This window comes from Lygodium microphyllum, chromosome 28 (assembly GCF_053477565.2).
Source record: "Lygodium microphyllum isolate KBCC chromosome 28, Lygodium_microphyllum_v1.1.10, whole genome shotgun sequence".
NCBI classification, from domain to species: domain Eukaryota; kingdom Viridiplantae; phylum Streptophyta; class Polypodiopsida; order Schizaeales; family Lygodiaceae; genus Lygodium; species Lygodium microphyllum.
The window spans coordinates 117,823,650-117,849,995 of NC_141162.1; the positions used below are offsets into that span (position 1 = coordinate 117,823,650).

The 26,346-nt window shown below is 45.6% G+C and overlaps 1 protein-coding gene across 2 annotated transcripts in view; it reads left to right on the forward strand.

Moving 5' to 3' along the window:
- The first annotated feature begins 1,828 nt into the window (after positions 1 to 1,828).
- LOC148011904 (Pyridoxal phosphate (PLP)-dependent transferases superfamily protein) overlaps positions 1,829 to 26,346 on the forward strand; it is a 124,136-nt gene continuing 99,618 nt past the window's right edge. For both annotated transcript variants that reach the window (XM_087669849.1, XM_087669848.1), the window contains exon 1: positions 1,829 to 1,987. In XM_087669849.1, the coding sequence (XP_087525975.1) occupies positions 1,925 to 1,987 (63 nt within the window). In that variant the 5' untranslated portion in view covers positions 1,829 to 1,924. The remainder of the gene's footprint in view (positions 1,988 to 26,346) is intronic.

A 26,346-nucleotide genomic window follows, 5' to 3' on the forward strand; every position in this document is an offset into this window, starting at 1 on the left:
AGGGCCTCAATTGTGGGACCTTACCTATAAGAGGCTAAAACCAATGTATTGTTAGATCCATCTCCCAATCCAAAAACATATGAAGACTAGTGTTACTCCTTTGGAATGGGCATTTAGTTTATAGGTATCAAGGCCATAAAGGATCATCTATCCCTAAGTGACTAAAGGCCAACATGAGAACTGTCCTCCAAATCTCCTTTGAGCTAGAGTGGTCCTAGGTAAAGTGTTACTCCTTTGGAATGGGCATTTAGTTTATAGGTATCAAGGCCATAAAGGATCGTCTATCCCTAAGTGACTAAAGGCCAACATGAGAATTGTCCTCCAAATCTCCTTTGAGCTAGAGTGGTCCTTTGGAATGGGCATTTAGTTTATAGGTATCGAGGCCATAAAGGATCGTCTATCCCTAAGTGACTAAAGGCCAACATGAGAACTGTCCTCCAAATCTCCTTTGAGCTAGAGTGGTCCTAGGTAAAGTGTCTTCAAGTCTCCTTTATCACCCCATTTTGCCTCGAAGTCTTTAATTTTGAACCCTCAATGTCAACATATTGCTCCAACTCCTATTTGGGCATGCATGTCTTTTGTTCAAGTGACATAGTATATAAAATTTAGCTCCTTACTTGAAAGCATAGAGATCATTTGACACATCATCGTATGTATTCATTTCTCCCTCCATCTTTGGTATGTGTTGAGATCACATAGGTTGAACAAGTTGATGCATTGGGTAGACAAAAGCATATCCATCAATAGATTGTCATCATACTATTCATAATCATGAATAAGAAGAAGAGCCAAATAAGGCATGCTAGGAGACAAGAGGCAATCACAAGAAGCACCATGAGATGATTGATGAACAAGTGTGAAAAGAGATGCTGATGTGTGGTTTGAACATCCTAACAGTTAAATGTAGGCATGTGCATTATGGAGCAAAAGGCTTGACATAGTAGCATCATGTTCATCGCAAGCAAGCATCTAGGAGCTTTGATTAAGTGACATGAGAAGCAAGGGGACAAACATGGAAGGTCGAGGCCATCCCACTGAAGGGACAACCAACATTAGACGAAATCTGACCAAGTAAATATGAGTTGATTGACGAGCATTGTCATGATGACATGGTTGCATGCAACTTACAGGTGGGTTGTAGACATTTAAAATTGTTACAGTACGGGGTCCACACAAGTCTCACCTTACGTGTGGTTGCTGCATTTTGCAGGCAGAGCACCTCCATCATAAGTTTATGAACTTAGGCATGGCGAGGTACAAAGTTGAAAGCGGTCAAACAAATCAATTACGTGCTATTAAACTTGACTCCTTGGCCATATAAACTTGTGCAAGTGAAATTTACTTAGGCGTTGCTTGACTCTGACGTAAATGGACCTGCATGTGTCCTAGGTCTTATGGTTATTCCACATATTTGGGGTTGGGGTGGTGAATTTAATGTTATTTTCTGTTTACAGAAAATGTAAGACATACTATGAAAAACTCATAGGTGTAAAAGGGCACGTGTTTGGGGCCCACTACACGGCTTGCATCAGCGCTGACCGGATCTTGGGTCGCCTGGAGCGAACACAGAGAGATTCCTTCTCCTCCTCCTCCTCCTGCCATGTCCTTTTCGGGTTGTTCATTTTAGGTGCAGGACATCTCCCTGCTTCACATTATATCATTCCTCCCTTCTTCTTCTTCTTCTTCTTCGGCTTTTTCTTCATTCGTCCTGTACTTCACGGGAAAAGAAGAAGCCTATTGACCCTTACCCCCAACCTCTTCTCTCTCTCTTTCTCTTTCCCTCTGTGCCTTGGCCCCCCCCGCCCCCACCCCCCCCCCCCCCCCCCCCCCCCCCCCCCCCCCCCGCGCCCCGACCAACCTCTCTCTCTCTCTTTTGTCTCTTGATCCGGGAAGTATTGCAACAACGCCATTCAGGCACATTTCCATGGCGGGCGCTTCTCGGCTCGCACGGCGTGTCTTGGCCACGGAGACCCCTGTGATGATCCAGGTCTTGTTCCCCTGCCTCCTCCCGCATCGTTTGCTCATCTCCTTTGTTACAAACCGCACCATTGTGAGCATAACGAAGTATCGGGATCATGGCCGAGCAAAAGGAAAGAAGGGTTCCCATAAAACGCCAAATTGTCCTCTGTTGCTGCAATTTGCGTGAAAATGATGATCTACACAGTCACTATAGGCTAATGGCGGATTTAGACTGACTTGTGACATTCTCTCTGGGGTAGCACGTTTGGAGAGAGAGAGAGAGAGAGAGAGAGAGAGAGAGAGAGAGAGAGAGAGAGAGAGAGAGAGAGCGCCAATTATAGGCCTCAGTAAAGTAGTTTGATCTCATAATTTTTTTAAATCTTCCTTCTCTTCCGGCATCAAGAGCATTATTTTGGTTTTGGCCATTAACAGGGCTTTAATGTGTACTCTGTCACTTTTACTCTAAGTTGATTGTTTTGTAGAATTCTAATTTCTTAGAAAAATGATAAAAATATATTTTGAACCGTCCATGGTTGGATGATCATAGGCTAGTTTCCTGTTAGTTGCTTACCTGGCCACTACCATCCTCTGAAGCTGAAATGCAGACCTGGCAGCTTGCTCAGGTCTGAAATAATGCAGATTTGCAGAAGTTTTAGGTGACTGATGCTGTTCTCTACTGACCGAAGACCAATAAACCGAATGTATGCTCAGAAAACGAAGGGATAAATCCAAATGGAATGAAGCACAAAAGTGCTCAGGGAGTGAATGGGCAACTATGATGTAGCCAGAGACTAGGCTTGGCACAAAGACGGAGAGAGACCATAATAGGCCTTTGCATCTCTAGGAGCAGTTTGAAGGGGAGCTGATGGAGTCAATGAAGCTGCCATGAACAGTAGGAGAGTGTGATGCACTCTCATGGGTAGCGAATGTGAGTAAGCAACCAAATTAAATGACAGATTGTCAAGTAATCGTTGAAGGATGAACTGATAAGATGCATGGCAACAGAGGACAGCCAAAATGCAGCTGTGTCTGGTTGCAATAATGATGTGGCAGGCTGTTTTGGATGACAGCAATAGGAGTGTGACTTCTTGAGCAGCAATCTGCAGCAGTGTCTTCAATCATGGCAGATCGAGGGGCAGAAATAGCAGCACGGTTAGGTCTAGACAGCGGCAAGGCATCATCAGCGGCAGCAGGGCTGGTGCAACCCATGTTTTGCGGCCAGGAACAGCAGTGATCAGCAGCAGACAATTGTCCAGCAGCAAGGGGGTGATGCCAAGATAGCAGCAGCAATGCCTAACTCCAAGGGCAGAAATTTTGGACTTGATGGTAGTCCAAGAGAGTCGGACCTGATTTCCATTTTATCTCTTAATCTATTCCATCCTATTGGAGTGAGCTTGGAGTGAGCATCATAGGCACCACACAAATTGATTGGAACCGTTGTGGGAGGTTCGAAGATCCATGTCTCTAGCCTAGTTAGAACCGGTAGATCCCTCCAATTTAGTCCTTAATTGAAATACAAGCGTAGCATGTAAATACTAGAGGAATATTTGCTGACCTACCATCAGTGCTTCATATTGAGATGCTTTTGGTATAGTTCTAAGGATGAGAGAAATTCTAAAGAGAGTGCAAGAGTAAAAAATAAAGGATGCCTTGTGGCCATGTAAGGTGGAGTGCATCCTAGACACCTTTGACTTATGAGAGTTTGTTACCTTATCCATTCCCCACTCTACCGTTGATCTCCACATAGGATTCGCAATCAATCAGGTAACTCTTTGGGACCGGCTTAATTCTAGATCTTTGTCATTCCTCGTTATGAGTTCTCATGTCTTTGTACTTGTTTACACTAGTAGGATTTGCTCTATAGTAGCTGTCTAGATGATTTGCTTCTCCATGCACGACCCTTGAGATGTGAATTCTTCAACTTTCAATTTCACTCACTTAACCATGAAGGACAAGATCAACAAGATGGAGGTTTTGATCGCACTTATGTATTCCGTTTTGCGTTTTCAACTATCAAGAGGGTCTACTTTTTTGGTGGTTGCGATTCCTCTCTGGACTCACTTTGCTTTTGCTCCCATCTTTGTGTTTTTCTATCACCATATGTGTGAATTGTGTTGTGGATTTTGGAACTCTTGATTGTTTGGGCTGGTTGACCATGAGTAGCCCAAGTATCTCCTACTCTCTTTGTTCGTTATCATCTTGCATATCACGGGTTTTTATTTAGACTTTTTCATTTGAGTGGCTTGAGATTTCTTCATCATGGCATAACCTTGATCTTGTGAGGCTTTTTTTGGAGCTTGAATGATACTCGGTTTTTGGTTAATAGCTATAGGTTCATCATCTTGTACGTTAACCACATTCCAAGCTTCACGGGTTTCCTCTGCATCTTTGGTGCTTCTAGAGTCTTCTTCAAAGGAGGGTGGTTTTTGGCATGCTTCATTGAGTTTTGTTGGTGGGTGCTTTCCAGTGGCTTTGATGGCCCCATCTCCATGCTATCCAAATGAGACGGTGTCCTATTTATCCATGGTGATCATGCTTACTGATTGATTGTGGTGACTAATGTACAACCATGTTCTTTGGTGGCATGGTCGGCTGGTAGAATGTTAAAAAATGTGAATGAACGCTTTGTGAAGTGATGCTAGGGTTTGTGTGGACAAAACAGAGATTGTACAAACATGGCTAAGACACAATATCTCAGTCAAAAACATAATAAACCCAAAAACACAAAAAACAAACATAGAAGAAAGAGAACTCTAAAGTGAGTGAATGAATGCTGCAAATGAATGAGAGAGTGTACAGATGCTCAAAGGTAGAGCAATGGGAGTAGTTGGTGATGGATCTGGAGGTTTATAACCACCATTGGAGCTAAGATTGTAACGTGTCCGCTCATCCGCTTGTGGGACACGTCTTAGTAGCCCATTGGGAAGAGAGTCTAGAAAGTGCCGCTTAGCACTCGCAAGGAATGTCACATGGTTTGCGATTTAGGTCTTCTCGAGTTTGCCCCGAGCGGAAGTGTCCGACCGTTCCCACTTAGGATCGACCTGAAGTCAGGGTTCCTTTCCTATCAGTAAAGTCTCTAGGAAGTAGCTAGCGTCGAGCTTCAAATTGACCACTTTGCGTAGGAACAACAGAGTTGAAGCGGATTCATGCTGCACTTGGTTCATGGAAAATGGAAAACGAGAGGGATGCGAAGCCCAACCTCTCTGTCATAAGGCATAGTCCCATTCCTTTCCCCTAAAATAGCATAAATCGGGATTCTAACTCTACTAATGCTAGGTCTTCACAGTATCGTTTTCACGTCTTTTGAGAAAAGTTCACAGCTAACTGGGACCACATTTCCGTAGGGCGGATCCAAGTCACGTCCACCGCACTTTTCTCGGTTTGCTTAGTTATCTAATTACCTACCACATTATGTTTGACATGCAAAGGTAGCTTCCTTAATTAATCAATTTAGTCATAGGTCCCTTCACGTAACTTAGGCACTGACACAAAAACAATGTCAAGCAAGTTCCTTTTTCAAATATCCGATCTTTATTTATCATAGTCCCGGAATACATCAAATATTATGCCCGAAGGCTATCCCAGCAATCTACAGGATTGCTGCTCCAAGTTCCGCCCGTAGACTAGTACACGGGCCTTGAGATCCCATCTAGAGTCACGTCGGCCTTTTGTGCGGGATCCAGAGGCAAGGAATTTATACCTAGAGTCTCCCCTGGCACCCAAGCGTCCTCCCGCTCCAAGCAGCACCCATGGAGAGACCTCTTGTGGCGGGTTAGGTCCATATACCCGGTGCGGCTAACAACCCCCTTGGATAGGGCCAGGCAGACAGTCGGAGGTAACTGAACCTGTCTCTCTCTCCATGCTTTTAACCTGAAGCATTAAGTGTTTTGTGTTGAGTTAGTCCCTTGAGCAAAGAAATTCAAACAATGTACCTAATTGTACAATCACAATCATTTCGGAGGTCGTTTGTACAACCAACTGCTAAGGTGTGATTCCTTTTTCCCGGATACTCCCAGTATCCGATCCTAGATCGTTCACGACTTGGCGAGATCCCAAGGGCGTGGCAAGCTAGGTTGCTTGTTTCCCCTTTATCTTCGGGTTAGGGTTTGTACCGTGCCGACCCTAATTATCCTTACCTTAGGTCTCTTGGTAAAAATAGGTCATGGACAACCCCATTGTCCTTGGTTGGTCAACTTGCTGGTTATCTCCTAGATTCCTTGAAGTATCTATGTGATCTTTCCTTCGATTTCTAATTGACCAAGGATACTTTTGATGATACAAGAATACCTGATCTTAACCCCCTTTTTCAATAGTACTCACATGCACTAATGTTTGCTCCTTTCTAACCCTTTCTTTGAGCTTGTCTAACTACGTTGATTAAAACAAGTATTGACTTTAATCAACGATTTCAAGGCCAATGTACAAAGTATGAATTAAAGCATTCTAATGTACATTAATTTCATGCAATCTTTCTATGCGTGCAATCTTGATATTACCCATGCATGCAATAGTTCCTTCGTATGCATCTAGTATGGATGCGACAACCATATCACTTGATTTCGCTAATCAATTTGAGAGAAAGACTCTTAAGATATATCTACCCTTCCATGCACTTATCTTTTCATGATCATGCAATTAAGGTATGAAAGAAACCCATGATAAATACTAGTCACAAGCAATAGTTTTGTACGACACATGCGAAGGTCCTTTCAATGCATGCGACTTAACATGTTGCTTGTTTATGCGAGAATCTTTCCCATGCATGTAGAAGTTTTCCTTGCCTGTATCTCATATGATTGTGATACTTTATGCATTTCACTATCAATCTCAAGAGAATACCCTAGGATATGCCATTTCCAATTCAATACACGATGGAGCATAATTAATATATTTGGGGCACGAAGGTAATACTGAGTCATTCCATTAGTGCAGCTGACTTCCATGAAATCACCCCGTTTGCAAATATTCATGCAACTCATGCGCTAGACTTTTTTATTAAATTCAAGAGAACCTTCTTAAACAATGCAATGAAACAATTTTTATGAGAGTGTCTAATGCAAAAATTCCCTATGAATTTATTCGATACGTATTTCATGAACTTTGTATATACGAGGTTATGTAATCATTTAACATATTGAGTTCATTAACAATGAGTGCGGGATCATGGACCTGATTCTTGACAATCGAAACCCCGTTAGCAACCACTCCTCCGCCTTGGGTAGAAACACTTGCAGAGTTGCTAGTTGCGTTGCGTGCCTCTTGGGTGCCATCTTTTGTGGAAATCTAGTGGCCTTCATGTGCGGGGATAGCTATTAGATGCGCAAGAATTTCCTACAAATTGTCTAGCAGCTTCCCACCAATCCTCACGGCCTTTGGACTTGAATCGATGTGGTTACGGATTAAGGAAAAATTAAGTCGGGTCTTGCGGGTGAAACACCTCCTAAAGGAGATGCTTTGGAAGCCTCTTGGAAGCTTCCAAACTCCTTTCTCTTCTCTGACAGAAAAAAAATCAGACGATTTCTTCTCTCCTTTTTTTGACGAAACGATGGCCGGGGGGGGGGGGGGGGGATGATGGTGATGACGGCGACGATGAAGTGGGGGGGGTAAGATGATGATGATGGTGGCGGTGGTGACGACGTAGGGGAGGGGCCACTACTTGCTAACCCCGAGGGGGGGCGTGCTGTCCTCCTTTATAATGGGGGAGGGAGGGAGGTGGTATGGGTGGGGAGACGGCGCCACCCTCCATCTAGGGGGCTGCATGCTCCCCTTCTCTACCTCTTACTCTCTCTCTCTCTCTCTCTCTCTCTCTCTCTCTCTCTCCCCGCCATGCAGTCGGCAAGGGGAGAGAGAGTGAGAGAAAAAAAATTTGAAAAAAATTTAAAAATTTAAAGGGGGGGTGGTTTGCATGGGGAAGGCACGGGGGCACGGGGGATGTTACAAAGATGATGCTGAAAGTGGAACCATAGTAGGCTGGAAATCAAAACATAGCAGTCTCTAGGTCTGAATTTGGTAAGTGCAGCAGTATAACTACTTGAATGTGATGGTAGTTGATAGCTGGGCGGAGGCTGTAGGAAACTGGGTGAGAGCATAAGGAGAGTGTGCTGATGCAAGGCGGCTTGTAGGATAGCTGATGATCTTAGTAGAGGAGCAACAAACATAGCTTGGTTGAGGTGCCAGGTGGTTGCTAGCATCTAGAAACAGGTCACTTGATGTGTGGCAACAATTGCGAAGGCTGGACAACCACTGGAAGAGGAGCTAATGGCTGAAATTTGCATGACAAGGGATGAACTGAGTAGTGTGGGCAGCCTCTATTTATAGATGTGGATCCTTCCAAAGTTTGGGCATTTGCTTATGGGATACAAAAACTTTGGTACTATTTGGGTTTTGGGCTGTTTTAATGAGCTAATGAGGATTTAATGCATAATATATATTTTTAAGCTCAACACCCCCTTTCAAGCCCAAAACTAGAACAAAAAAGGAACTGCAAGCATAGCTCAGCCCATAATACCATGAAGTGTCCCACCCTAAAGTAGCTAAGGCATCAAGCCAAGGGTGCACATGGGCTACCAAAGGACCTACCAAGACTATAGAGGTGATGGCTATCTTACCTCAGAAGCCCAAAGGGTCACCCTAGAGAGGCCAAGGTATCAAACAAAGGGTGCTTGTCGGTTGGCCAATGGCCCACTAGGACTTGCAAAGGCGATGGAATCACTTTGAACTTCTTTTTTTGATTGAGTAACTATGCCTACTACAGGGAAAAATAAAGGGATGGTTTAGATCCAACATCACAAAATAGAAGGCTATCTCAATGACCCGTTTAGGGTGTTGGTGAGATGAATTAAGAAAACGGTGAAGTGGTTTAAAGATATGGTGGTAAGAGAGATATCGGTGGAAATAGCTTAGGATCCACTTAGGGGTAATCTACACAATGAGATGCATAGATGAATGCTACATGATGAGAATGTGCATGTAGCAAGGCGTCACTTGGATAGTGTCCCTCATGGAAAATTGTTCACTTATCCAAGCACCCTTTTACAAAGATGATGATGATTATGCAATGCAAAACTCTTTGAGTTAAGAGGTCAACTATACCTCATATCTAGTCATGTAAGACCTTAAAGGTAGCTTGGGATATCCTGAAGTAGATGTTTGCAATGTGCAATGAGGCCAAAATCTCCTACTTGAGAAGAGAGTTGGCTAGTGCACACATGGATGAGGGTGATGCTATCGTAGATCACCTAACTTACATTTAGGATTTGAGAGAGAAGTCTAAACATTGAAGAGGCGTTGACCGATGATGAGATGATCAACATCAACTTGAACTTACTTTCAGAGTCTTATGCTTGGATTTCACACTTCGTTGAATTTGTCTTTGAGGGGGGTGCAACAGCTCCTCACATTCGTGGAGTTGACCGGTCTCTTGTTGTAGGAGGATGAGACTTCGAAGAATGTTGCTATGTGGTTAGGTGATGTAGCCATGCGCTTCAAATACAAAGGGAAAGGCAAAGCAAAGCAGCCAATGAAAAATCAGACAAGCGCTGATGTGGGATAGCCATTTGGCAAGACTGCCCATGATGCAAATAAAGGGAAAAAGAAAGGAAAATGCCATTACTGTAAAAAGACCGTAAAAAGCTCGGCCATTACATTGAAGAATGTACATAAAGATTGGCCAAGGAGAAAAGACTTTGGTTTGGTTGTCCAGGAGACATCCGCCACTTAGTCTTTGGATGGTGATGCTACCTCCAACTTCGTTGAGGAGGACTATGCATTTTTGACATGTAGTTATGACACCTCCAGGACTGATTTTGCGTTTAATGCTGTTGAAAACGCATCACACACTATTGTCTGTTCATGGTCTTACACGGATTGGTACCTGTGTGATCTTTACACAGGATGCAGTGACAGTGGAGGATGCTTCTACATGTACCGTTCTTTGGACAGGCTCCCAGGAGGGTGGGCTTTACACGCTCACAGCCTTAGCCGCGAGGTCTTTCCACGATCTTGGGCTGCTTTGATATGCTTGTTATGGTTATCTTTACCTTGATGCGATTGGACAGGCTTCTTGGAAGAAGATGGTGGAGGGACTTCATGATCTCCCTCCTATTCACACTTTGTGCCCTAGCTGTTTGAGGGGTAAGTAGCATAGGCAATCACATCCTCAGGTCGCCACTAGGAGGGCTTGTACCTTGCTTGAGTTGGTTCACACCAATCTTTGTGGACCTATGGACACGGCTTCCCTTGGGAAGGCCAAGTATTTGATGTTGATTATAGACGACTTCAGTCGTTATGCGTGGCCTTATTTTCTGGGGTACAAAAGCGAGGTGTACTCCTGTTTCTGCGAGTGGAAGGTGTTTGTGGAGACTCAAACTACTTCCAAAGTTCGTGGCATACAAGTAGATCATGGTGGCAAGTTTACTTCTAACCTCTTTTCTCAGTTTTGCAAGGATCACATCATTCGGATGGAGTATATCCATCTGGATACACCTTCGGAGAATGGTGTGGTGGAGTGTGTGAATTGGACCATGCTAGAGATGGTCCGATTGATATTAGAGCATTAGGGTCTTTCTCATACCCTTTGGGATGAGGTGGTGGCTAATGTGGTTCACATCTGCAGCTGCCTCCCAACTTTTGTATTGTAGAACATGACTCCTTACGAGGCTTTCTTTGGTCGCAAGCCTTCCGTGTCTCATTTTCGCATCTTTGGATGTGATGCATTTGTCCATGTGGACAAGAAGAGGAGGAAGATGAAGCTTGAATCAAAGTCAAGGAAGCTTATCTTTGTGGGCTACAACACTACCACAAAGGGCTATCGACTCCACAATTCGACGACACAGAAGCTTGAGGTGAGCAGGGATGTGATCTTCAATGAGGCTTTGGCCTCTGAGGATCCTATTGATGGTTCTATTACAGGTGATTTTTCGTTATCAACTGACCCTCCCCACCCCTTGTTCTGCTTCTCCCTTCTAGATTGCCTCTTTACACCCCTTCTTCATCTTCGGCTCCTCCCCCTCCCCCTCCTCCTTCTCCATCCTCTATTTCAGCTTCCCTACTACCACCTTTGATGGATGCGACTACTTCTTCCACTTTGTTGCATATCTCCACCCCTTCTATCTCCTCTCTGGAGTCTTATAAGGATGCTTAGCTGTCAGAGGGGGAGCCTTCTTCAGATGAGGAGGATTTACCTTCCCTTGGTGAGGGGGATTCCCTACTTCAAATAGGTGCATTGTAGGTACTGGAGGCTAGATAGTCTCCCTCACAGAACAAGATCAGCCTATTCAAATTCCCCGTTGGTACTAACAGCTCATGCAAGATTTCGGTGTTTTTCACTTTCTTGCTTCTCCTACAGGTCCACGCAGATCAGCTCGCTTATAGGCCCAATAGAATAGTGCACTTTGTGTGAACTATGCTCTTATGTCAGAGATTCTTCATGATAGTGAGCCTACTACAATTGAGGAGGCTCTTGCATAGGATATTTGGTGTTAGGCCATGCAGGAGGAGCTTGATTCCATTGAGCGTAATCAAACTTGGGAGTTGGTTCTATGTCCCTTGAAACGGAAGGTGATAGGTGTGAAGTGGGTCTATAAGACCAAGTATCTTGCCGATGGTAGACCATGTCTACAGATTGCAGAAGGCCTTAAGCAAGCTCCCAGAGCTTGGTGCTAGAGGATCGATTGCTTTTTTCTTTAGAGTGGCTTCCATCGATTAGCTCATGACCCCAACCTTTACTTTTAGGTTGAGGGTGATAGGTATGTTTTGCTCTTTTTTTATATGGATGATCTCATTATTACAGGGAGTCATACTCGGGAGGTTGATCGTACTCGGGAGATTTTTTGATAGGAGTTTGACTTGACGGATCTAGGGATCCTTCACTTCTTTCTTGGTTTGGAGATTTATCAGATGGCTTATGGCATTTTTGTTTCGTAGCACAGGTGCATTTGCGAGCTTCTCTCCGAGTTTGGTATGGCCAATATCGGCCTATTTCATGCCCTATGGATCCCAAGTCCAAGCTTTTGGTAGTTGGAGTTCCCCTTATAGATGCTACCCGTTATAGGTGTCTTGTTGGCTCTCTCATCTAGCTTATTCACACTTAGCCCAAATATTTCTTTTGTTGTGGCTCTGTTGTCTTCTTTCATGAAGACTCCCACTCAAAAGCATTGGAGCATGGCCTTAGGTGTTCTTTGTTATTTATAGGGGACTCGATCCTACGGGATCATGTATGGAGAGGGGGTTACTCTCTTTGGTTGGAGTGATTTTGACTGGGCAGGTGATGTGGATTCATGGAGGTCCACTACAGGTTATGCATTCTCCCTTGCCTCAAGAGTTATCTCATGGAGTAGCAAGAAGTATCCTACTTTGGCCCTTTCTTCTACAGAGGTAGAGTATCATGCCTTATGTTCTATAGCTATGGAGGCGGTTTGGCTTTAGTACCTGTTGGCAAAACTTGGCTTTCCTTAGCTAGGACCTACGAAGTTGCGTGTGGACAACCAGAGTGCTCTACTTGTGGCCAAGAACCCTGTGTTTCATGCTCACACGAAGTACATCGAGGTTCAGTACCACCATGTTTGAGAGCGGATCATGGATTCCGAGTTGGCGGTGGCCTATTGTCCCATGAAGGACGGCGTAGCAGATCTATTCACGAAGCCTTTGCCTTAGGCTTCTTTGTTGGGAATAAAGGGCCCTCGTGCCTTTTATATGTGCTCGGGTGTGAACACACCCTTAGCACACTTGTACTTTCATATATATATATATATCTATCTAAAAATCTAAAGAGGTACACTCGTCATTGTACCCACAAGTCGTGTTCACTCTCCTCACTACTCTACACTCTCTCTTACTCTCTTTGCTGCTAGCAAGCACTACGTGTCTCGATCCTCGCACCAGGGAGCTCAACAAACTGGTATCAGAGCGCAGGTGTTGAATACTCCATCAGTCGTGCATGAGTCAGTCGGCAGAGTCGGAGTTGCAGGTTGGGCAACAGGACTGACGAAGTCTAAGTCATCGAGTTGCAGGCGTGGGTGACAGGATTGATGGGGGTGTGCAGCAGTGATGGACTGCTGGACGGCGAGTGATAGGCCGTGGATAGGCGATAGCTACTTTAGGCGCAGGGGACAGGGCAATCGCGTGCTGATGCAGACGATTGGTGAACGGGCGAATGAAGCAGGCAGCAGGGCATGTGACGGGGCTGGAGGCAATGGTGGTGTGTGAGGGGGCATTGCTGTGCAATGGGCGACTAGCTGATGTGTGGCGACTGAGGGGCACGCGCTGACGACGAACGCGGTAGCTGACGAGACCCTTGTGGCCCGAACGGGCATTGTCAGTCCTAATGGGTCAATGGACCTGTCATCCAAAACATTATTTTCTTTCAAAATCTTTTTTTTGAAAACCCTCCCTCTAACTGAGGTTCATGCACATAATACATAGTGCAGATTTGTGCAATCTTGGCCCGAAAATTTGGGGCTTTTCCTAGATTTGGGGATTGTGATGCAGGACAAGACAATGTCTCAGAAATTGCAAGAATTAGTGACATTTTGCCTCCGACATTTGGGGCTTTTCATGTACATGCAAAAATTGGGCTGAAATTTATCCAATTTCCCGACATTGATGCACATCGGACCCTGTGCAATGTGGGGCTTTTGCTGTTTGGGCAAAATTTGTGCACCATTTGGTCATTTTATGTATATGCGGGTTTAATTCCATGCAATTTGGACACTGAGCACTTGGAAAAATTTGGGGGTTTTGCTGAAATTGCTCTATTTTGGCAAAATTGGCCTATTCTATGCAGGTCAGAGAGAGTGCATATGTATGGTTGATGCTTTGAGCACAAAAGTTTTGGGGCTTTTGACCGTGTGTGTCAAATATTGTGCCCGTGGGTACATGTACAACAGAAATTGCAGCTAAAATTTGGGACTTCTCATGTAATGTGATGTATTTGTCCTTGGAACAGCTGTAATTAGTTGTGGAGTTTTGTAGCACATGGTTTGGTGCTTCTGATTATTTACTTACAGATCTGAAATTTCTGCTTCTACGTGGTCATTTATTGCTGGTTGGTATTTATTTGTACCTTGGTCACTTATGTGACAGTTTGGGCCTGCATTTGCTGAAATTTTTGGTCACATTTGGGTTGAAAATCATAGCTGGCAGCAGTGACAGCAGTAATCTCATGCACATTAAGAAGCTTGAAGGAGTACATAATTTTGCAGTCTGGCAAAAACAGTGCTACAATATCCTATTGCAGAAGAAGCAAGCAAAGCCGATTAAGACCAAAGGGGCAAAGCTTGCAGATATGGAACAAGAAGATTGGGATGAGTTAAACGAGCTTGCACGCTCAACCATCGAGCTATCAATTTCTGATGCCTTGTTGTTTAACGTTGAAGGTTTGGATTCTGCATATGCTATTTGGACTTGACTAGAAGAACTGTATGCACAGAAGAGTGTTGCAAGCAAAGAGTATTGACTGAAAAAGCTTATGGATTTGCGTATAAAAGAGAGTATAGCAGTGTCTACTCACTTGAGTGAGTTTAACTCCATTTTCAGCCAGTTGGTTGCCTTGAAGTTCTTGATTGATGAAGAATTTAATGTTACGTTCTTGCTTTGCACTCTGCCAGAGAGTTGGGATATATTCAGGATTGCTATGAGCAATTCTAATGCGATTCTTTTGTATGCTGATGTAAAGAGTGCTCTACTCATGGAAGAAATGAATCGGCAAAACAATGCATCTAGTAAGTCTTCCAGTGCTTGGCATACTAGGGGCAGATCACAGCAGAAAGGCAAATCTGATAGCAGGGGACGCAGTAAATCACGTGGCAAGGATGTTGAATGCCATCATTGTGGCAAGAAGGGTCACTTTAAACATGACTGCTACAGATAGAAGAAAGAAAAAGAAAAGGGCAAGAAGACAGATGATAGCAAGGAAGATAAGAAAGAGAGTCAGCCTAAGAAGAGCAGTGTCAAAATTGAAGAGGTGAATGTAGTCACTCATGGCAGTGACAGTGGGAATGACATACTCTGGTCTCTTCACACTTTAGTACACATCTTTACTTGTAGATACGGATGATGACATGCATGCTTGGATTCTAGATTCGGGTGCTTCCTTTCATGTCACCCCTCATTGTGAGTGGTTCTCTGACTATATAGAGGGTCGACATGGTGTTGTCTATCTTGGGAACAACTATGCATGTGACATTGCAGGTATTGACAGTGTGTAGTTGCAGTTTCAGCATGGTATGTACCTCAGCTCAAGAAGAGCTTGATTAGCACAGGGCAGCTAGATGACGATGGATTTCATATCACCTTTGGTGATGGGAAATGGAAGATCTGTAAGGGATCTAGAGTGATTGCGAGAAGTTGTAAAAGTAATACCTTGTATCTTCTCTATGTATCTAGTGTGAGTGATCATGTTGTTGCCGTGATCGAGCAGCCAAGTGTTTCTTTGTGGCATGGCTGGTTGGGACACATAAGTCAAATTGGAATGAAAGCGCTTTCTCATTTGGGTTACTTGCCTTGTTTTCGTTATGCTGATTTTGAGCATTGTGATCATTGTGTTTATGGTAAACATGCACAGACGTCTCATAAGAAGTCTCTTTTGCTGAAATCTTCTCCTCTAGAGTTAGTACATTTCAATGTATGTTAGATGCCAAGGTTATCTTGAGGGGAAAATAAATATTTTGTCACATTTGTTGATGATGCGACACGAAAGGTATGGACTTATCCTATTTTGTGACAGCAAAGGGATAAAGAGGGAGCTCACTGCCCCTCATAATCCATCCCAAAATGGAGTTGCAGAGCGTATAAATCGGACCATACGGGATAAGGTTTGTACGATGCTATCTCATGCTGCATTACCCCATGGTTTTTGGGGCTTATCACAACCATACTTTTGATTAATCGGTCACCTAACAGGTCTTTGGGAGGGGGGGGGGGGGGGGGGGGGAAGTTCCCCAAGAAGCATGGTCGGGCAAGCTACCTTCGTATGCACACTTGAAAGTGTTTGGTTGTGAAGCATTTGTGCACATTCGTAAAGAAAAACACAACAAACTTGATCCAAAGTCTTGTAAATGCATTTTTCTAGGATATGGTGACGAGGGTGAAATGGGTTATAGATTATGGGATCCCGAGAAAAGGAAAGTAGTATGCAGCACTGCTTTTATCTTCTGGGAAGGTCGCATGCATAAACAACACGAAAAGATTGAGGAGGTCCGTAGGGTTGTATTCTGGGAAGAAATACCTTTTGGACAGCAAAATGTGCCCGCTGTATAGCAGCAAATACCTGCTGAAAATGAACCTGCAAATGTAGAAAATAATGCTGGAAATGTTCAGCCAGCTATTGCCCTTAATGATGAGCCACTAGATGTGCAAGAACAGCTAGGACAACGAGTTGTTAATACTGATTTGCAGGCTGAAATGCCAAGATAGCAAGCTAAAAATGCTCAACAGCCAACAAACAATGATCATTGGGTCAGGAGATCGTCTAGGGCTACTAGACAACCTGATAGATTTGTTCATGGTGCAAACAATGTGGCTGATTATGTCATGTTGACAGACTGTGGTGAACCGTCTTGCTTCAAGGGAGCAATGGACAGACAGGACAACAAGAAATGGTATAAAGCCATGTTGTCAGAGATGGAATCTCTTTAGAAAAATGGCACTTGGGACTTGGTGTAGTTGCCTAAAGGGCAGAAAACCTTTCCATGTAAATGGGTTTACAAGATGGTTACTTCTGGTTTCTCGCCAAAGTACAAATCAAGATTGGTTGCAAAGGGGTACAAGTAGGAACATGGAGTTGACTTCGATGAGATCTTCTCTCCTGTAGTCAAGATGACTACATTGAGAACCATTTTGGACTTGGTTGCTGCATGAAGACATATATATGCAGTAACCTGAAGGGTTTGTGGCAAAAGGGAAAGAGAAGATGGCATGTAAACTCAAAAGGAGTTTGTATGGGTCGAAACAAGCACCAAGAGAATGGTATCATAAGTTTGATACATTTATGCAGTCTCAAGGTTTTCATAGAAGTCAAGTGGATCACTGCTTGTACACCAAGAAGGCCGCAGATGGCAGCCTGATTGTCTTGGTTCTGTACATTGATGACATGTTGATTGCTGGCAGGGATACTCATGCCTTGGACTCACTGAAGCAAAGTCTTCATGGCAGCCTTGACATGAAGGATCTTGGTGATGCAAATCAAATTCTTGGCATGCGAATACTCAGAGATAGGTCGAAAGGACTACTCTATCTATCTCAGCAGGAGTATATCTCCAAGGTTTTGTAGCGTTTCAATATGGAGGAGGGGGAAACAATTGGGGTTCCATTGCTTCCATATGTGAAACTCAGTGTAGAGGACAGCCCTACATTTGATGATGAGAAGGCTGAAATGGCCAAGACACCATATGCTTCAGCTGTTGGCAATTTGATGTATGCTATGGTTGCTACACGTCTAGACATTGCCTTTGCAGTGGGAGTGGTTAGCAGATACATGGCAAACCCTGGTAAAAAGCATTGGGAAGTAGTGAAAGGTATTATGAGATACCTCAAAGGCACAAAGGATTTGTGCATTTGTTTTGGAAAGCAGAAGGTATCTGTCGTTGGCTTTACGGATGCAGACTATGCTGGTCATGCGGATTGCAGAAAGTCCACTTCTGGGTATGTGTTTACCTTCACAGGAGGAGCAGTCTCTTGGATCTCGAGGCTACAAAAGTGTGTTGCATTGTCTACTACAGAGGTAGAATATGTGGCTGCCACTGAGGTACGCAAGGAGGCTTTATGGCTTTCACGTCTGGTGGGAGAGCTTGGCATTACAGAGTTACCTATTCTCCACTGTGATAGTCAGAGTGCTATCATGCTAGTACGGAATCCCATCTTTCATGCAAAGACGAAGTACATACGGGGGAAGTATCATGTCATTAGAGATGTACTTGACAGCAAGAGCATTGAGCTTGTCAAAGTGCATACGGATGATAATCCTACAGATCTTCTCACGAAGGGTCTTCCACAGAGCGGTTTGCTCATTGCTGACAGATGATGGGAGTTGGATAGATATATGTATTTCAGCTTTGTACATACCTAGACGTAGCTGATTCTTTTCTCCTATTAAGGCACATTGCCTTTAGGTGGGAGGTTGTTGGGAATAAAGGGCCCTTGTGCCTTTTCTATGTGCTCGAGTGTGAACACACTCTTAGCACACTTGTACTTTCATATATATATATCTATCTAAAAACCTAAAGAGGTACACTTGTCATTGTATCCACAAGTCGTATTTACTCTCCTCACTACTCTACACTCTGTCTCACTCTCTTTGCTGCTAGCAAGCACTGCGTGTCTCGATCCTCACGCCAAGGAGCTCAACATTCTCTGCTTCATCACATGAGGATTTTGGGTCTTTAGACACTCCCAAGATCTGAGAGGGGGTGTTAGCTTGCCTATGTTAATTATGCCATTGTGTCATCTCTTGGTTGTGAGCTCTTGTCAAAGTCTGGTGGAGACATAGAAGCTCTGGTAGTTTAGGTGCATTTTCTTTAATTATCAGCTTCTTGTGTGCATTCCTAGGCAAGCGACTGCTTTCCACAGTTTGCCTACACTCACCAAACATTTTCTTTATCATCTGGGTTTTTATCGGGTGTCCCCTAAATTTTTTGGCATTTCTTTCTCTATGACCAGTATTTAGTGCTGATCGGCTAACATTTTCGGCCTCCACAGATGCAGGTCGGTTAGATTTGGGCATTTATGGCTATTTATAGCTAGTCCCCCACTTGGTAGACACACACATACACACACACTATTTAGTCTTCAGTCTTCCCCTTTGCAAGTGCATACTTTGACACTTTGACTATTTGTGCTTGGTGTTGCCATCGTCATCAGCTTGATTTGGTGCCCTCACTAACGCTTTGGGCTGTATGTAGGGACTGATTAGTCCATCATTGTATTGGCATTCTTTTTCAGTCAGTGCAGTATTCTTCCCTTATCTTTTGCTTTCTCTCTCTCTCTCTCTCTCTCTTTTTGCTTCTCTCTGTGTGCCTGTTTCTCTTTTGTTGGGCACTCTCAGAAATCTTTCTTGTGGTTCATCACATTGGCACTGCAAGGGGGGTGTTAGAATTTTCCAATTATAGGGAGTGCCCTATGTAATTGGTGTGGTGTGGACACTTATTAAAGTGTCAATATAGGGTGTGTACACCTAGTGTCTTAGGGCATTAAAATAGTGATACTAGGCTCTAGAGTAAATAAGCCTAACTCTAGTTAGTTGGTGGATTTGGGGTTAAGGTCAACTGTAGACCTAAACGTTAGTTGCACTCTCATATATCTTTTTAGTTAAGCAAGCAAGTACACTCTTGTTAAGCTTTCACACTGTGTACTGTCTCTATCATGAGGATGTGAAATTTTATTACTTTCCTTAGCATTTGATTAAAAGTTAATCAAATAAGCTAATGTGACTTGCACATATGAGATGCAAGTTGATTATTTCAGAGTATGGGATCTAGGATCTTGAGATATCAATTGTTGTCAAAGGCAAAAGTTATAATAAGTTATGTGACATGTCTGAAAGGTGTTAGGTGGTACCTGGTGTCAGATTTGAGCATAGACCAATTTATTGGCCACTAATGTCAATGGTGACACTAGAGACTAGGCATAAATTAATTAATTAATGTCAATCTAAGGGCTAATAAGTGCTCATGGACACTTGGGAGACAAAGTGGCCTAGCTAATTTAATTATTGGCTAGTGATTTTTTTTTGGGTATTAGAATAATTGTTAAATTAATATTTTGAACATTAATTTAATAAGTTGGATAATGCTGAAAAATGGGATTAAAAGGCTGCCTCCTGGCAAAAGTTGCCCATGCAAGTGGGAAAAACGTTTTTAAGGGCTAGTGGAAGTCTATTCCAACCATTGTGAGATAAAAGGAGGTCGTTCGAGAGCAAGGAGATGTTGCTGATGTGATTTGCAGCCACTAAGGACCATCCTAAAGTAGATAACAGTAGTTTGGAGCTCTCTAGGAGTAGGTAAAGTAGCCCAAGGTCCTTTTGTTCCGAGAAGGAAGGCTAGTTTCAAGGTTCCATTACGGGGATACCATCAATTCCCTCAAATTGGTGGGCACGAGGCATCTGTTGAAGGTGAGAAGCTTTGCTCTAGTGCTGAAATTGCATTTAGTTGAGTATTAGAGTCAGAATGTCTTGAGATAGTGAGATGTGATCAAGCAGGGATGGTGCCTCTCAATCTGAAAATTCACCAAGTGTTGGGGAAAATGCAATGCCTAATCTGTTAGCCTGCTCTTATTCAGTCTCAGTCTGTCATCTCGTGGTTGTGAGCTCCTGTCAGAGTCTGACAGGAGACAGAGGAGCTCTGTCAGTGTGTTTTTAGGCTGCTTTAGTCAGCATTCAGCCTTGGGCATTTTACAGCCCAATCTGGGCTGTTTCTGGGCTGACTGCCCATTATTTTGGGCAGTCGGACCAGTTCTGGTCAGTCGGACCAGATCTGGCCATAGTCGGCCAGATCTGGCCAGGTCGGCCAGTTTAGCTGGTCGGCCAGTTTGCTGGCTGGGGGGCTATTTATAGCAGCCCCCCCAGTCAGTCCAGTATTCATGCTCTACGGGTACAGCATTGCTCCCTCCGTCTCCGTCTCCGGCATTGGTGCTGCCTCTGCTTCCAGTCTGTCCTGGTTCCCTCACTGACGCTCCGAGCTGCGTGCAGGGACTGTTCTGTCCATTCCAGTGTATTCAGCATTCATCTCAGTCAGTGCAGACTTTCTTCCTTCATTCTCTGCTTCCTCTCTCCTCTCCTCTGTGTTCGTGTTCTTCTTTCGCTGCGCACTCTCACATGGTATCATTGCCTGATTGAGAGCACGGAGGACGAGAGAAATACCTTACTGCTGCTGCCCACAGTTCCACAACAGCCAGGCGATTCCTTCAGGCGGCTGCCCACAGGTCCATCCCAGCCAGGCGACTGCATCAGAAGGCTGTACAGCCTGCGTTTGCTGTACACAGGGGCTGCCACGTCATCCAGTGACGCAGCAACCCTGCGTTTGCTGCCAGGCGACCTCTTCTGCTGCAGGGCGACCTTCCTACAGCCTGCGTTTTGCTGTTTTGCAGGTCGCTTCTACCCCGGCTGCTCCTATCCTGCAGGCGACCTCTGTCTGGGCTTGTTCCCGGTGCTGGTGGTCTCGATTCTGGTGTTCGACATCAGATCTATTTGCGTTTTGCAGATCCAGGTGTTTGTAGGCACTCTCTGCCTGCGTCTTGGTGGTTGGTGACCACATTGCTGGTCCTATTTCGTCAGCGGCACAACTTTCTTTGGTATTTTGCAGATTGGAAGATGTCTTACCAGTTTTCAGGCTTTGAAGACTCAGAGGATGAGCTTCTTTCTCATCATTCCTCTGAGCGGAGGCGGGACTATCGTGAAGTTCGACATCGGGAAGACCCTCCTCGCACTCGTCCCTCTTCAGTCCATGCATCTCAGAGGGTTCCATCTACTGCGAAGGTTTCTTCAGTGAAGACTGCATCAACTGTGCGGATGCCTTCCTTGATTCCCTCTATACAGGTGCCGATTCTCCCTTCCTTTCCGAAGGAAGATAAGTTGGATGGTTCCAACTACTCCCTATGGTCATGCAAGGTGGCTTGCATCCTTGATACCTTTGATCTATGGGAGCTTGTTTCTTCGCCCATCGACCGACCCCCCGTGGATTCGTCCGATGGCACCTCTATGGACCGAGCAACCTTATGGGATAGGCTCAACTCTCGAGCCCGTTCCTTTCTTTTTATGAGTCTCCATGATTCTGTTCTTGTACATGTTCACAGGTTAAAGACCGCGGTGGAAGTATGGACAAAGCTTGCATCTTTGTATCAGCACAAGACATTTGCCCACAAGATTTCCCTGGAGAAGAAGTTGCGGATGCTCAGTCTTGATGGTTCTTCTTCCATGAAGGAGCACATCACGAAGATGGAGGATATGCAAGGCGAGCTAGCCTCTCTTGGTCATCTGAGATCGTCTGAGGATATGGCGATGATTCTGTTGACTCAGCTGCCATCACCCCGTTATGATATCTTCTACACCAGCCTCATCACTACGAGAACCCGTGAGACTCTCCTATGGGAGGAGCTTTCCCCGCTTGTCTTGGAGCATGACGAGCGACTCAAAGAGGTGGGAGCCAGTGGCTCCACCAAGGCATTTACGGCTACCACAGGTGGTGGCAAGAAGAAGAAACAAAAGAAGGAGAAGTCCAAGGACAAGAAGGAGGAAGATAAGAAGGATGCGAAGGAGAAGAAGCCCAAGTGTCCCCATTGTGGGAAGGGCACTCATCCCGAGGAGAAGTGTTGGCAGAAGTATCCCCATTTGAAGCCTAAGGAGAAGGACTTGAAGGCGGCCCCAGCCACAACAGAATCTGCGTTTGTGCATCTCTTTGTTGAGGAAGACACTGCCCTAGCTTCTACCACACAGGAGAAGCCTTGGCTCGTCGACAGTGGAGCATCTTCACATATGACCTTCCGTCAGGATTGGCTTCAGGATCTTCGTTCCAGAGGGGGTACAGTCACCATTGGTGACAATTCTACAGTTCCTGTTCATGGAGTGGGGACTTTACCTATGTTTTTTGACAAGCGGTCTTCCTCCGCCAAAGTTCTCTATGTGCCTGATTTGGGTTTTAACCTATTATCTGTGCATGGTCTTACTCAGTTAGGTACCCGAGTCATTTTTACTCAGGATGCAGTCACAGTGGAGGATGCTACTACAGGTGATGCTCTTTGGACAGGTACACAGGAGGGTGGGCTTTATACGCTCACAGCCTTGGCTGTGCGGACTTCCCATGAGCTTGGGCTGCTCTGGCATGCTCGGTATGGTCATTTGAACCTCGATTCTCTCCGCCGGGCTTCTAGGAGGAAGATGGTGGAGGGACTTCCTGATTTCCCTCCTCTTCACACTTTGTGCCCTAGCTGCTTGAGGGGCAAGCAGCACCGGCAGCCTCACCCGCAGGTTGCTTCTAGGAGGGCTACTTCTCCGCTTGAGTTGGTTCATACCGACCTTTGCGGACCTATGGGCACGGCCTCCCTTGGGAAGGCCAAGTATTTGATGCTGATTGTGGACGACTTTAGTCGTTATGTGTGGCCTTATTTCTTGGAGTATAAGAGCGAGGCGTACTCCCGTTTCTGTGAGTGGCAGGTGTTTGTGGAGACCCAAACAACTTCCAAGGTTCGTGGTGTTCGAGCTGATCACGGTGGAGAGTTCACTTCTCACCTTTTCTCTCAGTTTTGCAGGGATCATGGTATTCGGGTGGAGTATTCCCATCCGAACACACCATCAGAGAATGGTGTGGTGGAGCGTGCGAATCGGACCATGATTGAGATGGCCCGATCTATGCTGGAGCATAGGAGTCTTCCTCATTTCCTTTGGGGTGAGGCGGTGGCTACAGCGGTGCATATATGCAACCGCTCTCCGACTTCGGCGTTACAGAACATGACTCCATATGAGGCTTTCTTTGGAAAGAAGCCTTCCGTGTCCCACTTTCGCATCTTTGGGTGCGATGCTTTTGTCCATGTGGACAAGAAGAAGAGGAAGACGAAGTTCGACTCTAAGTTGAGAAAGCTTATCTTCGTTGGTTATAGTACGACCACGAAGGGATATCGGCTCTACGACCCGACGACTCGGCAGGTTGAGGTGAGCAGGGATGTGATCTTTGATGAGGCTTCGGCCTCTGAGGATCCGATTGATGGTTCTATTACAGATGTTTCTTCATCATCGACGGACCCCCCCCCACCTTCTCTCCCTTCACTTCCTTCCAGGATCACCCTTAGCACCCCCCCTATACCTCCTCCTTCGGCTTCCCTTTCCCCTTTGGTGGATGTGCCTTCGTCTTCTACGAGCTCTTCTACCGCCACTTCGGGATCTTCTCGGGATATACAGCCTTCTTCAGATGCGGAGGATTTACCTTCACTCGGTGAGGGGGAGTCCCTCTCCGATTTGGGTGCTTAAAAGGTTCCGGAGACCCCCCAGTCTCCCTCATAGAAGGAGTCTCTCAGGATTCCTTTATGGTATTGCCGGCTCATGCAGGATTCAGGTGTTACTCACTTTCCTGCTTCTTCTTCAGGTCCACGTCGATCAGCACGTTTACAGGCCCAGCGGGACAGTTCACTATGTGTGAACTATGCTCTTATGTCACAGATTCTTCAGGATTCCGAGCCTTCCACTGTGGAGGAGGCTCTTGCACAGGATATTTGGAGACAGGCTATGCAGGCCGAGCTCGACTCCATCGAGCGAAACCATACGTGGGAGCTTGTACCGCATCCCGCGAAACGGAAGGTGATTGGTGTGAAATGGGTCTTTAAGACCAAATATCTTGCAGATGGCTCCTTGGACAAGCATAAAGCTAGGCTTGTTGCCAAGGGTTTTGCCCAGCGTGCAGGGTTGGATTACTTTGAGACTTTTGCTCCTACAGCTAGGATGTCCACCATCCGAGTGCTTTTGGCTCTTGCTGCTCATCACCGTTGGCTTGTCTATCAGATGGACGTCAAGTCTGCTTTTCTGAATGGCGTTCTTGAGGAGGAGATTTATGTTTCACAGCATCCTGGTTTTCTTGTGCAAGGGAAGGAGGATCATGTCTACAGGCTGCGGAAGGCTCTTTATGGCCTAAAGCAGGCTTCTCGTGCTTGGTACCAGCGGATTGACCGCTTCTTTCTACAGAGTGGTTTTGCGCGCTCCGCTTATGATCCCAACCTCTACTTACGGGTTGTGGATTCTCTTTCGGTGTTCCTCATCTTGTATGTGGATGATCTTATCATTACAGGGAGCGACACTCAGCAGGTGGAGCATACACGGTCCATTCTACAGCAGGAGTTTGACATGACGGATCTAGGGATCCTTCACTTCTTTCTAGGTCTGGAGATCTATCAGCTGGCACAGGGCATTTTTATCTCGCAGCACAGGTATATCTCCGAGCTTCTTTCGGAGTTTGATATGGCTGATTGTCGGCCTATCTCATGCCCTATGGACCCTGAGTCCAAGCTTTTGACAGCTGGAGTTCCTCTTACCGATCCCACCCGTTACAGGTGCCTTGTCGGCTCTCTTATCTGGCTGCTTCACACTCGGTCGGATATCTCCTTTGTGGTGGCTTTATTGTCTTCCTTTATGCAGACTCCTACCCAGGATCACTGGCAGGCGGCCTTGCGGGTTCTTCACTATTTGCAGGGGACTCGATCCTTTGGGATCATGTATGGAGATGGGATTACCCTTTCTGGATGGAGTGACTCTGATTGGGCAGGTGATGTGGATTCGCGACGATCCACTACAGGTTATGCTTTCACCCTTGGATCTGGTGCTGTCTCTTGGAGCAGCAAGAAGCAGCCTACTGTGGCACTTTCTTCTACAGAGGCTGAGTATTGGGCCCTATGTTCGACCGCTATGGAGGCCGTTTGGCTCCGTCGCTTACTCGCGGAGATTGGCTTTTCCCAGACTGGACCTACGGAGCTGCGCGTGGATAACCAGAGTGCTCTTGCTCTGGCTAAGAACCCGGTGTTTCATGCTCGTACGAAGCACATTGAGGTTCAGTATCACTATGTTCGAGAGCGGATCGTGGATTCGGAGCTGGTGGTGGTCTATTGTCCTACGGCGGCCAATGCAGCTGATCTCTTTACGAAGCCGTTGCCTCAGGCTTCTTTGCTTCATCACATGCGGTTCTTGGGTCTTCAGACTCTCCCAGGAGTTGAGAGGGGGTGTTAGCCTGCTCTTATTCAGTCTCAGTCTGTCATCTCGTGGTTGTGAGCTCCTGTCAGAGTCTGACAGGAGACAGAGGAGCTCTGTCAGTGTGTTTTTAGGCTGCTTTAGTCAGCATTCAGCCTTGGGCATTTTACAGCCCAATCTGGGCTGTTTCTGGGCTGACTGCCCATTATTTTGGGCAGTCGGACCAGTTCTGGTCAGTCGGACCAGATCTGGCCATAGTCGGCCAGATCTGGCCAGGTCGGCCAGTTTAGCTGGTCGGCCAGTTTGCTGGCTGGGGGGCTATTTATAGCAGCCCCCCCAGTCAGTCCAGTATTCATGCTCTGCAGGTACAGCATTGCTCCCTCCGTCTCCGTCTCCGGCATTGGTGCTGCCTCTGCTTCCAGTCTGTCCTGGTTCTCTCACTGACGCTCCGGGCTGCGTGCAGGGACTGTTCTGTCCATTCCAGTGTATTCAGCATTCATCTCAGTCAGTGCAGACTTTCTTCCTTCATTCTCTGCTTCCTCTCTCCTCTCCTCTGTGTTCGTGTTCTTCTTTCGCTGCGCACTCTCACATAATCTTGGACAAGGCACGCAACATGGGTAGTAAGCTGAGAAGAATGAGGGAATTGGACAAGAGATGAGATCTTCTAGACCTCTTGAAGATGATGACTAGCAAAAGGAACAGGAGTTTGATGACGAAATTAAAGATCAGCTGAG